The 15,138-nt window shown below is 40.7% G+C and overlaps 1 protein-coding gene across 1 annotated transcript; it reads left to right on the top strand.

The window, feature by feature from the left end:
- The first annotated feature begins 5,738 nt into the window (after nucleotides 1–5,738).
- Nucleotides 5,739–13,861, top strand: cenpu (centromere protein U). Its single transcript, XM_083764473.1, has 13 exons — nucleotides 5,739–6,017; nucleotides 6,365–6,419; nucleotides 7,241–7,322; nucleotides 7,881–8,070; nucleotides 8,738–8,798; nucleotides 9,343–9,453; nucleotides 9,899–10,019; nucleotides 10,169–10,295; nucleotides 10,504–10,582; nucleotides 10,942–10,989; nucleotides 11,152–11,213; nucleotides 11,704–11,860; nucleotides 13,527–13,861. The coding sequence occupies exons 1-13, from the start codon at nucleotides 6,010–6,012 to the stop codon at nucleotides 13,644–13,646; spliced, it is 1,221 nt and encodes a 406-aa protein (XP_083620599.1). The 5' UTR covers nucleotides 5,739–6,009; the 3' UTR covers nucleotides 13,647–13,861.
- Nucleotides 13,862–15,138: the final 1,277 nt, after the last annotated feature.

Below are 15,138 nucleotides of genomic sequence, written 5' to 3'. Positions count from 1 at the left end.
TGATTATCTTCTGCTACTGCTCTTTCTAAAGTTCTATGCAGGACCTATGTTTGTTTCAGCTATAACAGCTAAGGCACCGCAAACGGTAGTGTAAGAACAGGAATTTGTTTATTTACTGCATGTGTTCAGACAGTACAGTCCGCTTTCTGTCATAGTTGTTTGTTAATTAATTCAGAAACAGCATCAGTGGGAGGAAGGTTTCACGTCAGATGTTCAGGCTCCGCTAACAACAGGAACCAGTGGCTTTTTGTCTCTGCTGTGGCCTAGTGTTCTGTGTCTCCGTCCTAAGAGAGAATAAACACAGGCAGGTTTCAAGCGAAAGAGCTTCCAAGAAACTCACCCATCTAAAGTTTCCTCCGACAATATTATCTTGCGTTCGGTTTCAGGAGAACATCTTTTCCTACAAGCCCTCACATGCAGATATGTTAAGTGTGATTGACAAGTGAATGTGCGTATGCACCTAGGCTATATGCTCTCTGACACGCACGCGCGCACACACACGCACACACATACGCACACGCGCACACAGTAAATTATTATGTATTATCTCAATTGCTGACCTAATGCTGATTCCAGAGATAAACACTACCACGGAATGTTCTGAAATGCTCCCCCACACAAGTGTCACACTCAATGACGACATCTAAAACCACTATTCTCCAAAACTCCCACACAGACTGCCACTGGAATAGCTCGACCTCCGTCAGTTCAGTAGTGGCCCTGCGAGAGAAGAATGTTGGCCAGTAGCTACAGGTGAACTGAACACCTTCTCTTTGATGTGGTAGGGCTTGCTAAAAGCCAAGGTGACATGGCCAATCTAATCTATTTTCAGAACATCAACGTTTTTGCGGGGGGGGGGGGGGGGGGGTGTCTTATTTTGATGATACATTTATTAGATATATCCAGTTTTCTTTAGAAACACATTCTCATTACAAAAGCTGTTCAAAATGCACATGCACAAGGCCAGTACACAATAGTCTCTCTATCCCCTGTGATGGACTGTCCAGCAGTAAATGTACCCCAGCAGGTCGGAAACTTTGAGCGAGAGCATTTAGGCCTACCTCACCTGTCTGACAACATAGCCAGGGTGTCTGGGGTGGAAAGGCCCACGATTTGTCGAGAGCTGTGGATAGAGACAGCACACATTGCTAGACTATTGATTGTTGGTGTGTAAACTGTAAAACTAGGGCATGGCAATAAAAGTGACCACCGTATTTCAAATATTAAAGATTCGACATATGCCCCAAAAATTGGGAAAACCAGGCTGAAAGTGATTAATTAATGTAGTTGCACACAAGACGAAAACGTGGCTATGAGTTATAGATGTTTTTTTTTAACTCTAAGGGTGCTCAAAAAGACCTGAATCGATAAACTAAAAATGGTACATTTGGAACCAAATAACTGGATACATACAAAGGTAACTGGATACATGGATTACACGGATGAGTTTACTGTTACCATAGTGCAGTCTGTATCTCTCAAGCACTTCACTCATCTGTTTGATGTTGACTGTTGAGTCACAATTCACAGTTTAATGTCATGTCTGTTCTGCAGCTGAACTATAGCAGTAAGCACTGCAGCACACTTTTTTTGGGATAGCTTTCATTGTCCCTCTTATGCTCTCTACTGGCCAATGTTGGTACTGGCCAATATATTTGAAATATACTGTATCAAATATTTTCATGACGCTATACAAATACATTTTAATTTAACCTTGCAAAAAAGACCCAGAAGAGACAGTTTTTTCTGAGACGACTGAGGAAATTCCACCTCCCAAGGACCATGCTGGTTAACTTCTATACTGCCATCATAGAGTCCATCATCACCCTCACCATCACCGTCTGCATGGCTCCCCGCTGCAGCGGCCAAGGACAAGGCCAAGCTGTAGCGGGTGATATGATCAGCAGAGAGGGTGATTGGCTGCATAATATGATGCAGTGTTTTAAAACACCATGTATTGTATACAAATTATCATATATATTATCTGTAATGTATAAATGTACATATCTTATTTGTTTTATTTAACATATCTCTCCATTTAGCTATACCTCTATCCTGTCTCTTCTCACAGAATACTAAATGATGACGCACATACGAAAAAATAACTCGTTTCACCCACATCTTTACACCTGTAAACCTGTGATGTGACAAATAAACCCTTTTCGTTTTACACAGGTAAATAAATCCATTTCTGATTCTGTACACATACATTATGTCAGATGCATTTAAATTCCTTCTCTAGTCCACTCACCAGCCTTCACCACATGGTCCATGGTGGGGGAAAGCTTGGACACAGGAGTGCTGACATGCAGAGCGGTGGGACGAGGCATGCTGACAGACTGGCGTAGGTAGCGCACCAAGGTGCATCTCAGCAGCAACACTAGTGGCTCATCATCGGCTCCGCTCCCTCCAGGGCCCCTAGCTGACAAGGCACACATCCAGCCTGTCAAGAGAGAAAATCCCAAAACATACACAGGCAGGAGATTCTTTATATATCCTGCACATGGACAATGAACTTAAATTTAGAGGCTTTGTCGTGTCTATTATGTTAAGTCCTGTTCTGTTTTAATAATGTATGTGTGTAGCTGCTTGTTTATGTAGTTAACTTTCATGAACTCTATACATCTTCATGTTCAAAGATGTCCTTTTAAGCCATGAGTGTTTTAATATTCTTCTCAACTACCTGGCCCATCCTAACCTTTTAACTAATTTGCCCATTTGTCTGAGTTTATCTGATTATACATATTCAGCACAAATTGTATTCTGTTAAATCTGTTTTCATATGCATGTACAAAAGCATGTTAAGAAGGGGCACAATTCTGTTGATCTGACCAATTAGAAGCATTACAGTTTAAGTTTTGTTTGTAAAGCACTGTAACCATCTTCAATGTTGTAGACATTTTTGCAATTGTTTTTCTCTATGGTAGGAATAACACAATCTTCCATACATTCCACTGGTGAGAATACATCTTTATCTCTTTGATTGATTGATTGATTGATTGACTGAATACTTTATTAACAGTTAACAGCAGAAAAAAGCAGAGGAAAGTACAGTACATGTCTGCTAAGAGGATTTAAACCGTCCCTATATTCTGGGGGGAACATTCGCCGAAATCGCAGATCTACAAGGGCATAACGCATTGTGTGTTGTGAGGCATTGGCTTTTGGCTAAGAGATTTGGTGCAGAGTGTGTAGACAGAATAAAAGCAGTCCAAGTAGCCTACAGTTTCACTAAGAATAGAGCAAAACCTGCAGGAACAGAACCTGAGAGCTTGTTTGTTTCCCTAAGGAACAGAAAACCCCCCATGATACCTGGCTGCTATATTATCCTGTCAACACCTGCGGCATGGTGCTTCGTCACCACTCACCACCAGGCTGAACAGTTTCCACAATCTCCAGCAAATCCCCATAGATCAGTGGTTTTCAACCAGTGGTCCTGGGACCACCAGGGGGGTCCAGGTGATCCCCCAGCTAAATGAACCGTATGGGTCCATTTGGTTTCATTTTACACTCTCAAGAGTTACATTATTGTTAAACATACAACATACATAATTTACTTCATTTAGTCTACACAATTAGACAATGTAGAAGAATCGTTATTTTGATAAACGTTTGCCAAAAGCATGAAATTGTAGTCATCAAACTGGTGGTCTGTGGGTCAAATGCAGAATAAATAATGGGCCTTGATATGAAAGGGGTTGAAAACCACTGCCATAAAGACGTGTTGCTGCACTACTGAATAATTCCACCACCTTCACCCACTTTCAGTCTAACAAGTCAATGATACCTGCATCTGTATATAGAAGGAAATATTGAATGTTCTTCCTCTATATATTATAAACACTATAGCGGTGCCCGTTGGGCACTGGCCTACTTGGAACGATGCAAGTTGGAAATGCATCCCCCACCCAGACCAGTTATTATGTCTGTGTCCCTTATATGCCCATATATGGAGTTCTTTGTCAAGCATGCCCAAATATGGAGTTTATGCAGATGTCAGAACAGGCCAGCTCCATATATGGAGATATAGGGTTGATCAATTGGCTAATTTGGGCCCTGTCCAGAGCCTGGGTCAGGAGCAGAGGCCTTTTGTGGCGTTTCTGGACAACCATGGATCCGTCGGACTCAAAGCCAGGCACTGCACTCCCTGTGGGGATATGTGTGTCAAATTTGAAGTCAGTGGGGCGAACGGTTCTCGAAAGGGATGCGATTCCTACACTATAGCTGGTTGAACCGAGTCACACAAGTCCTCCCATAAGTCTGTCTGTCTGTCAGTCGACCTAGCTCAGTATATGTAGTGATCTAAGTTGAATAAAGATCTATTACCGTATTAACTAAACCTCTATCATCAAAACATAATTATCATCATTTAGTGTGTGTGTGTGTGTGTGTGTGTGTGTGTGTGTGTGTGGCACGTAGCCTAATTTAACAGCCTTTTTGTTTTATTACATGAAGTCAAGTGTGGCATCGAGGACTGTGGAGCTGTAAAAAGTATATATTTTAGGGTGAGTCCATTTCTCCACAGAAGATATAAAACATGTATTGGTGATATCAGAGTGGTTCAGTGAAACAGGGAAAAAATCTGTTAATAGCTAAATCAGTTTAACCACTTTAACCTTATAACTTCATATAGCTGATCTATACACTCACAATGCATTGCATTGTTGTGAGCTGAAAATGTGGAAAAACATGGAATATTGTGAAATACATATTTTGTTTGTGTTATCATTTCAGCCTTAATGTCTTATTGCACCAGCTGTTTACATTTCTGATTAATAAAATATTCAATCAAACAAATCTACAACATCACAATGTGTCGCATTGCAACGCACCGTGAGCTTGTAGATCGACTAATTTCAAATGGCTGAAATGTATATGAATTGAAGACGTTAGTGTATGGTTTGTATTAATAATACATAATAATCACAATCTACAAAGTATAGTAACTATAACGTTTTCAAATAAATATAGTGGAGTAAAAGTATATATTTGGATCCGAGACGTACTTGTGGAGTACAGTAAATGTTTTGGAAAATGGAAATACTCAAGTAAAAAGTACAAATACGTCAAAATTGTACTTAGGCTACACAGTACTTAAGTAAGTAAATGCATTTAGTCCAGTGGTTTTCAACCAGTGGTCCTCGGACCACCAGTGGTCCGAGGAAGGGGTTCCAGGTGGTCCCCAGCTAAATGATGGAGTCGGTAACCACTAACCAAATGGACCCTTGTAGATCTTCAACTCTTGGGAGATAATTTAACTCTCTCTCTCTCATTGTTAAACATCTGCATTACTTAAATTAATTTACAAGAAGTCTACACATTTTGATGTTGACATTTACCTGTTGTCTCTCTCCTGTGGTACCAACATCAATACCATAGATAGATCAATACAGCATGGATTTGTGGTAAAACTTTATTAGTTTTGGGGTCTGCGAGGCTATATGTCATCATCAGATGGTGGTCCCGTGGCTCAAATGCTGAATAAATAATGGGCCTTGATGTGAACTCACTTTCCACCACCACTGCTTATTTTTAACAAAACCAAACGCATTGCCTTTTTCAATACTTGAAGAGAATGAACCCACTCTCTTCCCGTAGAAAGAAACACGGAATGTGTCATTGTGTGCGAGGGGGGCGGGGGACGGTAATATATTCTGTTTTATTAATTTGCGGGCTCAATTGTAATTATTTAGCCCGTGTTATCCTTAATATAAGGGTTTACTGTAGTGGTTGTCTACATTATATTGATTGCAATGGAAGCTGGAAGCTGTGTACGTGCTTTTAACTAAATGCGTCTCACCCCCCGGATTCGTGATATAGTATCGTCCGTAACGTCTATCTAAACAAGTATTTTGCGGGAGACGATCCTATTCCTACTTTACTTGTTGGTTTTCGAACAACCTAACATTCACTGGCTTGTGTTATTTTATTTTATTAAGAATAACTTCCCCCCCAAAACACAGTTAACACATTATAACGACTGTGAACGTCGTCATCTTACAATTGATCATGGTGAAGTAAGTGTAGCGTTATTGTTACTCACTTACTGCATGAAATAAATATTGATATGACTGAGCCAAATTGAAATAAGGGAAAATTAAAGTATCTGCTCTCTCTGATTAATTGAAAATGGTGGACCCTGTTGTAAACAAGTGTAATGCTTTATCAGTCATGTGTCGTCCACAGTAACAGTCTTTGTATTGAGTTGTGTGTGAGTTCATGTGAAATGTACCCATTCTGCAAACTAAATACTTCAAACAATCAAATGCTCTCTCTCTCTCTCTCTCTCTCTCTCTCTCTCTCTCTCTCTCTCTCTCTCTCTCTCTCTCTCTCTCTCTCTCTCTCTCTCCCCTCATGCCTGCAGAGCCAAAAAAGCCAGAGGAAACAAGAGGCATGAAGGTCCCCAACACTCTGACCAGGTGAAATAGTAGTCAGTCACCCTATCTGATGCAACTAGCTTTGACTGTGTGTGTGTGTGTGTGTGTGTCGCTGTCGCGTCGCTTGCAGGGTCTGGTCTGGTGTCTGGCCTTGGAAACAGATTTCTTTGTTGACTAGACTAAAATTCCAGATGACTAAATAGGACTAAAATTAAATGTTGTGTTATTCCAAAGGCTAAGGGCATACATACTCCAGTTTTAGGCGATAAGGTTAGGTGTCCACCGAAAGGGTGGTTAGTAAAAACAGATGTTTGGGTGATTGATTGATTGATTGATTGATTGAAATATTTATTAACAGTTTGTAGAATTTACAGTACATTTTAAGCACAAACTCAATACAAATACTGTCAACTGTGAGTGGACGACCCAATTAAGCATTACACTTGTTTACAACAGGGTCCACATTGTTCAATTCATCAAAACATTTAAAGACATACAGACATTTAGAGACATACAGACATTTAGAGACATACAAATAGACATTTCTATGTAGCTAAAGTACAGAACAGGAATTCATCATATGAATTGAGCAGTGAATTGCTTACCACCACAGCGTGATGTCATGTTGTAGTTTTCTGTGGTCACCTTATCACCTAAAACTGAATGAATAGTCCATAAGACAAAATCAGAAAGAATGATCTTTCCTTTGCGTGCGTACACACACACACACACACACACACACACACACACACACACACACCACTCAAATGGTCTCACTGAGGCTGAATGGAACCCCAGTCTTCACAGTGGTGAAGGGGCAAAATTGACTGATGTTATTGCTTTGTGTTGCATGCCTTCTACAGGAGGCTCTGCACACTATGCAATCTCCCGACCTATCCGCCATAGACAGAGCTAGCTTCCTGGACGCAGTACAGGAGAGTTATGGTGAGACATGAACACGACTACACGTTGTACTGTATCACTTTCTTTAACCTGCGTCTCAATGAATCCATTAACCTTATGTGAGCAAGATTAATTCAAGTCTATTATTGTTCCTGAATGTCGGTTAAAATATATTTTCGGTTTATTGCCCATAGGCCTGTCACAACTATTACACGATCGTAATAATCACAAGTATTTTGTCAATCATTTCCATGTTGAAGATACTGTACATTAACAAAATACATTAACAAATGCTGAAATAGCAGATCTACAAGCTTAGGTAGATCAAAAAATATATAATAATAATGTCAGTAATTTCTTTGTATATTTGTCACATCTGCCAGGAAAACAGAAATGTATTCTTTATTCGTATGTTGAAATGTTCAATGCCACAAATACAATAAAATCGTTAAACATAATTATTTGTGTGACAATTATTGTCAACTTAAATTTGTAATCGTGACAGCCCTAATTGTCCAGCACTATCACACGGTCTCTTTAGCAGGATAGTAAAGCTACTGTTATCCAAAGACCAAAGAACTCCTACATTGGTTTGCTCAGGTCGTAAGCTCCACAGCACTGCCCTTGAAGACGACCTGAGCCCGCTGCATGAAGGGACGGATGGAGCGGAGGAGGGAGGGGCAGATGGAGCGGAGGAGGAGGAGGAGGAGGAGGAGGAGGAGGGAGGAGGACTGGACAAAGGAACCAGGGACAAGGAGAAGAAGAGCACTGGAAAGAAAGCTGGAGATGGGTGAGGTCAAATTAAGGTCGGAGTTGGCATGAATCAGATGGATGGATGGATTGGTAGATGCATAGGTAGGTGGATAGATACTGTATTGATCCTGTGGGGGGAAATAAGTTGTCAATCAGCAGTAAAGAAATAGGAGTAGGACGGATGCAAAAAAAGGAAATTCAGCTAAATATCATTCAAAACTACTACTAATGATATCTATCTATCTATCTATCTATCTATCTATCTATCTATCTATCTATCTATCTATCTATCTATCTATCTATCTATCTATCTATCTATCTATCTATCTATCTATCTATCTAATTCAGCACATAGCAATTGCAGATGAGTTGCTTGGAGATATTAATCTCCAGGACTTTAGAGCATGTTGAGTCAAAGCCAGATCGGGTGTTTGTGTGCTGTTACAAACACAGCTCTTTAATAACATTCTCTGCCAAACAAAACCTCCAAACTATATTTCTCATCACTGACGACTGACGACTGACAACCACAGGGACGAAACCCTTTTATTTACACCTTAAAACCCTTAATGTGTCCAATCTCACACTCAGTTACTTGTAAAAGAACAAGACTTCAAATCCATCGAAATCTGCCCAAAAATATATATTTTGACAGTAAACAAATGATTTTCAGTGATCTCTGTCTTTCTGTCTGTACTGGCCAGATGTGTGACGGAGGAAGGGAAGAATGATGGGAGGAAGAGGAAGATGAAGAGAAAGCATGTGGTGGGTGGCAGAAAGGCCATAAGGAATACAGTAACACATCAATAAGATGAGGAAAAATGGTTAACGTTGATATCCTTTTCTAACATTTGTTACTGTGTTAGTACATAATAGTGAAGCCTGTCTGTTTGATGTCAACATTTTGTCATTTCTGATAAAGTTATGCCTGTTTTTAGGACGTAGCTCTGCACGTGGCTCGCTGTCACTAAGGGTCAGCATGTGTGCGGGTGTCTGTGTTTGGAGATAATCTCACAACTGCTGTACTGATCACAGCCAAATGTATTATGCACACTGTCTGCCAGTAGGCCACAGACATACCTCCACCACTAATATGTTTGGAAGTATGATGCAGTTTCTCATGTTTATTTGAACGCTGGCGCGTTTCGGCAGTAGCCTTCTGCAGAGCACTAAGAGCTGATTTAAAAATGACTTTTTATTCTGCTCTGAGAGAACCCTGCTTCACATTGAACACCTAAATATGAACCTTCATTTGTGTTTTTGCTCTGCTTTCCATAAGTGTTGTTGTCATGTTGTGTCCCATTATTAGAGGATGTCGGGTGCCGACTCGGAGAACCAGGAGTCCGGATCTAGTCCTCGTCCTGCTAAGCAGAGGCAGCGAGCAGCTGTTTTGTCCAAGGATGATGAGAATGCGGGACCGGTATGGACTGGAGCAGTGTCAGCAAATGGCCAATGGCAAACTTTCTTTCTTGTCATTTCTCATTTGTGTTATTGTTATTAGTAAATATTCATTGCATTCAAAAAGATAACCATGCAATTCAACAGAACCTTTAACCCATTTTGACCTGAGATCAGATTCTAAAAATGTCTTCTACATCCTGACAGTTTTCTGAAAAAGCTATGTTTCTATGTCAGTCGTTCTTCGATTTTTCAAAAATAGCAGTGCGCTATGAGCTTGTAGATCTGCTATTTTTCCAGCAGAACATAATGCTAACACCAAAAGGGGTTCCTGCCCAAATGGGTTAATATATATTCGATAGATGGTAGAGCAATTAGATTTGTAAATCAATGACATTCTCTTTCCTTTTTTCTAATATTCTGTCATCATTTATCTAATTATGTGTATCTTTTGCTTCATCTTTTAGAAATCCTCTGCCAAAAAGTCCAGAAACAGAAAGTCTTCATCTGATGATGGGTCTGGGAACAGGAAGTCAAGTAGCGATGGACGAAATCCACGGAAACAGAGGAGAACTATGAATAAGACAAGTAAATGTTTGGACAGTTTTATCATTACATTTCTGTATAGGAGAAGGTGTCTACAGTCTAAACGCCCGACTTACAGCTCCAGCAGTGATGCCTAGTCAAGGATGTGAAAGTAAAGTTCTGCTTACTGTACTTTATACTCGCTTGAAAAGTATCAGTATCTACGGACTCAGAATCTCCCGGTGTGGACCAGCAGACGGAGAGGGGGCGTAGCCGTGGCAAAGCTACTGAGTTGGAGGTGGTGCTGGATGCCTTCCTTGCTTTCTGTCACCAGTACCGGTAATTAACTACCTCTGTTAGTTACATTACAGTCATTACCATCACTAGTCAATAAATACCACCAAGTCCAAACTGTGTGTGTGTGTGTGTGTGTGTGTGTGTGTGTGTGTGTGTGTGTGTGTGTGTGTGTGTGTGTGTGTGTGTGTGTGTGTGTGTGTGTGTGTGTGTGTGTGTGTGTGTGTGTGTGTGTGCGTGTGCGTGTGCGCAGAGAGTCGGTGGAGTCTAAAGCAGTCAGGAAGGCCATTGATTCATTCTCCTCCAGTGTCAAGGAGGAACTCACCAAGAAGGTAAGGAACTTCACAAGGACTGTTCATTGAACTGTGTTGGTTGATCAACAACATCTATGAAGGGTTTGGAGGATATTTTTGTCTTGAATTAGGGATGTCCCGACTTTTTTCGTTCCACAATTTCTGTGTTACCGAATATCGATACCAGTGTTGCCGATACTACATATCTCGTGTTGTGTGCCATAGTGTCAACCCCTTAACCCCTGTGTCGGATCGGTGGTTAGACTGGCAAATTCGCCGATACCGATATGACAAATAAGGACCGATACTTTTCCGATACCGATACAGTTTCGGGACATCTCTAGCTTGAATGCTTTGTTGGGTTGTTTTCATATTTTGATGTTTTATTGTCTCTGCAGATCACCGTTGCCAAGGAGCTCAGGGTCCTAATGAGGGACAACGCTAAGGTAACTGTTGTTGTGGCAACAGCTCCCCTAACTATTACAGTCTTGGTGGAAACTTGACATATCTTTTGGGATATTAATATTTTATACAATGCCTTGCATGCCTGGCATGGGGTTGTGTCTGTGTAATCACTCCCCTCTCTCTCCCCTCTTTCCATTTGTCAGGTGGATCTTTTGATCCGTAAGAAGAGAGAGAGACTGTTGGCTGTCAAGGATGAGCTGATCACGTAAGAAGCTGTTCGGTCGACAAGCACACTAGTTGCCATTTCCACCCGGTCACCTCTACAGCCAGATAACCAGAAGATTTCACTAACCAAAAAATGAAACCAAATGGACCCTCACATGTCCATTTAGTTTCAGTTTACGCTCTCAAGCGTTAAATTATTTAAAAAAATCTGCCTTGCTTAATTTACAAGAAGTCTACACAATTAGAGAATGTAGTAGAGTTGTTATTTTTTATCAAAGTTTGCCTGTTATATCTCCTAATGGCACCATATCAATACAGCATGGAATTGTGTGCAAAATCTTATCCAACGATAACGAAAAGGGTTGAAAACCACGGAATCCTGGCATTTATAATGTAAGATTTCAACAAAATCCGGAAACATGCGAGGCACAAGGCTTTGTAGATGGTAAAATGCTATGTGTGTGATCTAAGTTGCTTGCGGCCAGACTAGAGGATGATGGACACATGTTTTGTCTTTGGTCATTATATAGGACGGAGCGTCAGGTGGGATCGAAGCGAAAGGAGGAAGCCAGGTTGACGCAGCGGCTGGACGATGTCAGAAAAAGCCGCACCTTTCTCAGTGGCATGTCGGAGCTCACCAAACGATACCTGGATCACCGAAGCACCCACCCTCAAGAGAAAGAGGAGGTACACGCACAATGTAGCACATACACCAAGATCTGGAAGCAGACATATTGGCACGTTGACCTCAACTCAAGTCATGGGAACTTGACAGCTTTATGAAAATGTGTGCAAGATGTATTAGTATAAATAAACTACTATAAATGTTTAACTCTTGAGATGTTTAACTCTCCATTAGGTTTCATTTTACGCACATCTGCATTGCTTAGTTTTCAAGAAGTCTACACAATTCAACGTTTGCCTGTTTGTTGTCTCTCCTATGGTGCCAACATCAATACAGAATGGAATTATGTACACAATCTTGTCCAACGACAACAAAATATTCGTTAGTTTTGCATCTGAGAGGCTAAATGTCATCAAATGGTGGTCCGTGGCTCAAATACCCAATAAATAATGGACCTTGATATAAAAAGGGTTGAAAACCACTGGTGTAAAGTGCATTTACTCAAGTACTGTACTTGAGTACAATTTTGAGGGACGACTACTTTTACTTTACTGGATTATTTCCAGTTTTCAATACTTTTACTTCTACTCCACTACATCTCAGAGGCAAATATTACTTTTAACTCCACTACAATTATATGAAAACTTTAGTGACTTTAGTTACTTTGTAGATTTGGATTATTATTAAAAAACGGACTAACCACTTCAGACCTACAGTATATAATATTTCAGATCTACAAGTTCACAATGCGTCGCTTTGGGTGGCTGTGGCTCAGGAGGTAGAGCAGGTTGTCCAATGATCCCTGGGTCGGCGGTTCGAATCCCGGCTCCTCTTGTCCACATGTCGAAGTGTCCTTGGGCAAGACACTGAACCCCACATGGCCTCCAATGAGTCGGTCGGTGCTAGCCCGCCACCATTGGTGTGTGAATGAATGTGGGAAGTACATTTTGGATAGGGGACTTCTACTTGTAACAGAGTACATCTACATTGCAGTATTGATGATACTGATGAAGTAAAACATTTGAGTACTTTTTGCACCACTGCCTGCAATGCTGGCTTTCTTTCCAGAAGGTTAATTACATTCTCCTTGTAATATTGTTATTGAAGTATAATGAGGAACTGATTAGAGTTAGAACAAGTGCATGCAATCAACTATAGCAGTGGTTTTCAACCAGTGGTCCGGGGACCACCAGTGGTCCCTGAGGGGGTTCCAGGTGCTCTCCAGCTAAATTATGGAGAGTTGGTAACCAAATGGACCCTTATAGATCCTTAACTCTTGAGAGCGTAAAGATTGCGCTCTCAAGAGTTACATTATTGTTAAACAACGGCATTACTTAATTTACAAGAAGTCTACACAATTTAGAGAATGTAGAAGAATTGTTATTTAGATCGTTTGCCTGTTATCTCTCCTTCTAACATTGAACGACAACAAAATATTCTTTAGTTTTGGGTCTGAGAGGCTAAATCATCAAATGGTGGTCCGTGGCTCAAATGCAAAATAAATAATGGGCCTTGATATGAAAAGGGTTGAAATCCACTGAACTATTGTGTCATACAGGGACACACACTTGCACTGCATCTGGCTCATTTATTAAATGGTAAAAACGGAGTCTTTTCTTTTTTTTAACTAATTTTAATCTCCTAGTTAATTGGTCCATTTTGCCCTCAATCAAATTTTGAATCAAAGTATTACAACCACACCTCATACTCTCTCCTTCCTCTGTCTAGTATGGAGCATCCAGTTTACCAGCTCTGCTGCTGGAGACCAAATACGTTCTAGGAACTGAGAACCAGCTGAGACAAATCAACGACCAGCTAGAAGCAATACTCAAGGAGACTGGAAAATAGACGCGCACGCACACACACAAAGTCACACACACACACACACACACACACACACACACACACACACACTGACACACATTATTCCAGGGTAGAAGCAGTGCAAAAGGTTTCAAAATTACAAGCATTTACATAAACAGAATTTAAGTTTAACAAATGTCATAATGCAAAAGAAAGTACAGTGGATTCTTTGTTCATTATTATTAATAAATTGTATAAAATAAAATGCATCTAAAGTTTTCATTGTGTGAATATTGTTTCCTTCCATAAAACTGCCAGTTATTGTTCATAACGCCTACTACTAGAGTCTAGAGGGGAACCTAGATATCAATGCATGCATCTTTATGTTTATATTTAAACATATGAGACTCACGCATTGATGCACGTTTGACTTCCTTCACAAAATATTGTAATCTTCCAGTCTATGAACCAGTATGAACCATGAACCGTCGTATGACGCATAAAGTCACCAGTGGGCAGTGAGTGACAGTGACGGACGGTGAACTGCACAAAAACAAATTTGACACTCACAAATGCTATTCTCAATTTGGCCGCCAGGTGGCATAGTGGTGTCTCTTATTGTCAAATGTTATGCATTGATCGATTGAATACTTTTTTATGTTTTTCAATGCACAGGAAAGTACACTTTAATACAAGGTCTGCTAAGAGGATTTAAAACCCAAGAAAGCCCATGGCTTGTTTCCATTGGGGTCCTTCATATTCAATTCATCTGAACATGTAAATGACATGCACACTATTTTTATTTTGTATTTATTTTAATCAACAATGGAAATGACGTACCATTAAATGTAAACATGTAATAATGTAATTGTAATGTTTGTGATCAGTACTGCCATGCAGCTGGCCCACAATGCACCGCGACAGTCCGTATAAATGGCCACGGGTCCTCCATCTTTTCTCTCACTTCCTTTCCTCAAGACAGAAGAAATGGTACAACCACATGGCACATGTTGCTGCTGCACGTGGATCTCTGATCAGCCCGTAAGAAACCATTCTTTACTCTTTATTCAATGTTTAATAAGTAAATTAAACTTAAGGTGCATTTTGTAATTAAGTAACGCCCGTTTTAAGTCCACTGCTTTCCTTATAAACTTCGTATTTCTGAAGCCAGTGTCGCTTTGCAGTGCGACATTGTTTGCTTTGCTTATTATGTAGGATCACTTCTCTAGTGTGACTCCAGCTCTAAGTCAGCTGTCCAGAAGACCCGTGTCTGGATCAGTGTTACAGGGCTGGTAGAGGAACGTTCTGTAACGCGTGGTTCGGCGCAGCGGGCTCTGTTTTAGAGTGTGCTGCCGCTGGGCTTGTTCAGGACTCGGCCCAACAGAGAGTGGCCTGTCCTGGTAACACCCCGCAGGATGGGCCTAGTGCGCGGCCGCACACTGGGATTAAAACCAGCCATGGACCCTTCATTATGATTATGAATGGCTCATTCATATGACTCTTGACTCAATCATAATTTGTGATGATGGTGGATATG

This window comes from Protomyctophum parallelum (assembly GCF_964188405.1).
Source record: "Protomyctophum parallelum genome assembly, chromosome: 5".
Taxonomy (NCBI): Eukaryota; Metazoa; Chordata; class Actinopteri; order Myctophiformes; family Myctophidae; genus Protomyctophum; species Protomyctophum parallelum.
The sequence above is the reverse complement of the archived record's forward strand: the minus strand, read 5'-3'. Positions and strand labels throughout refer to the sequence as shown.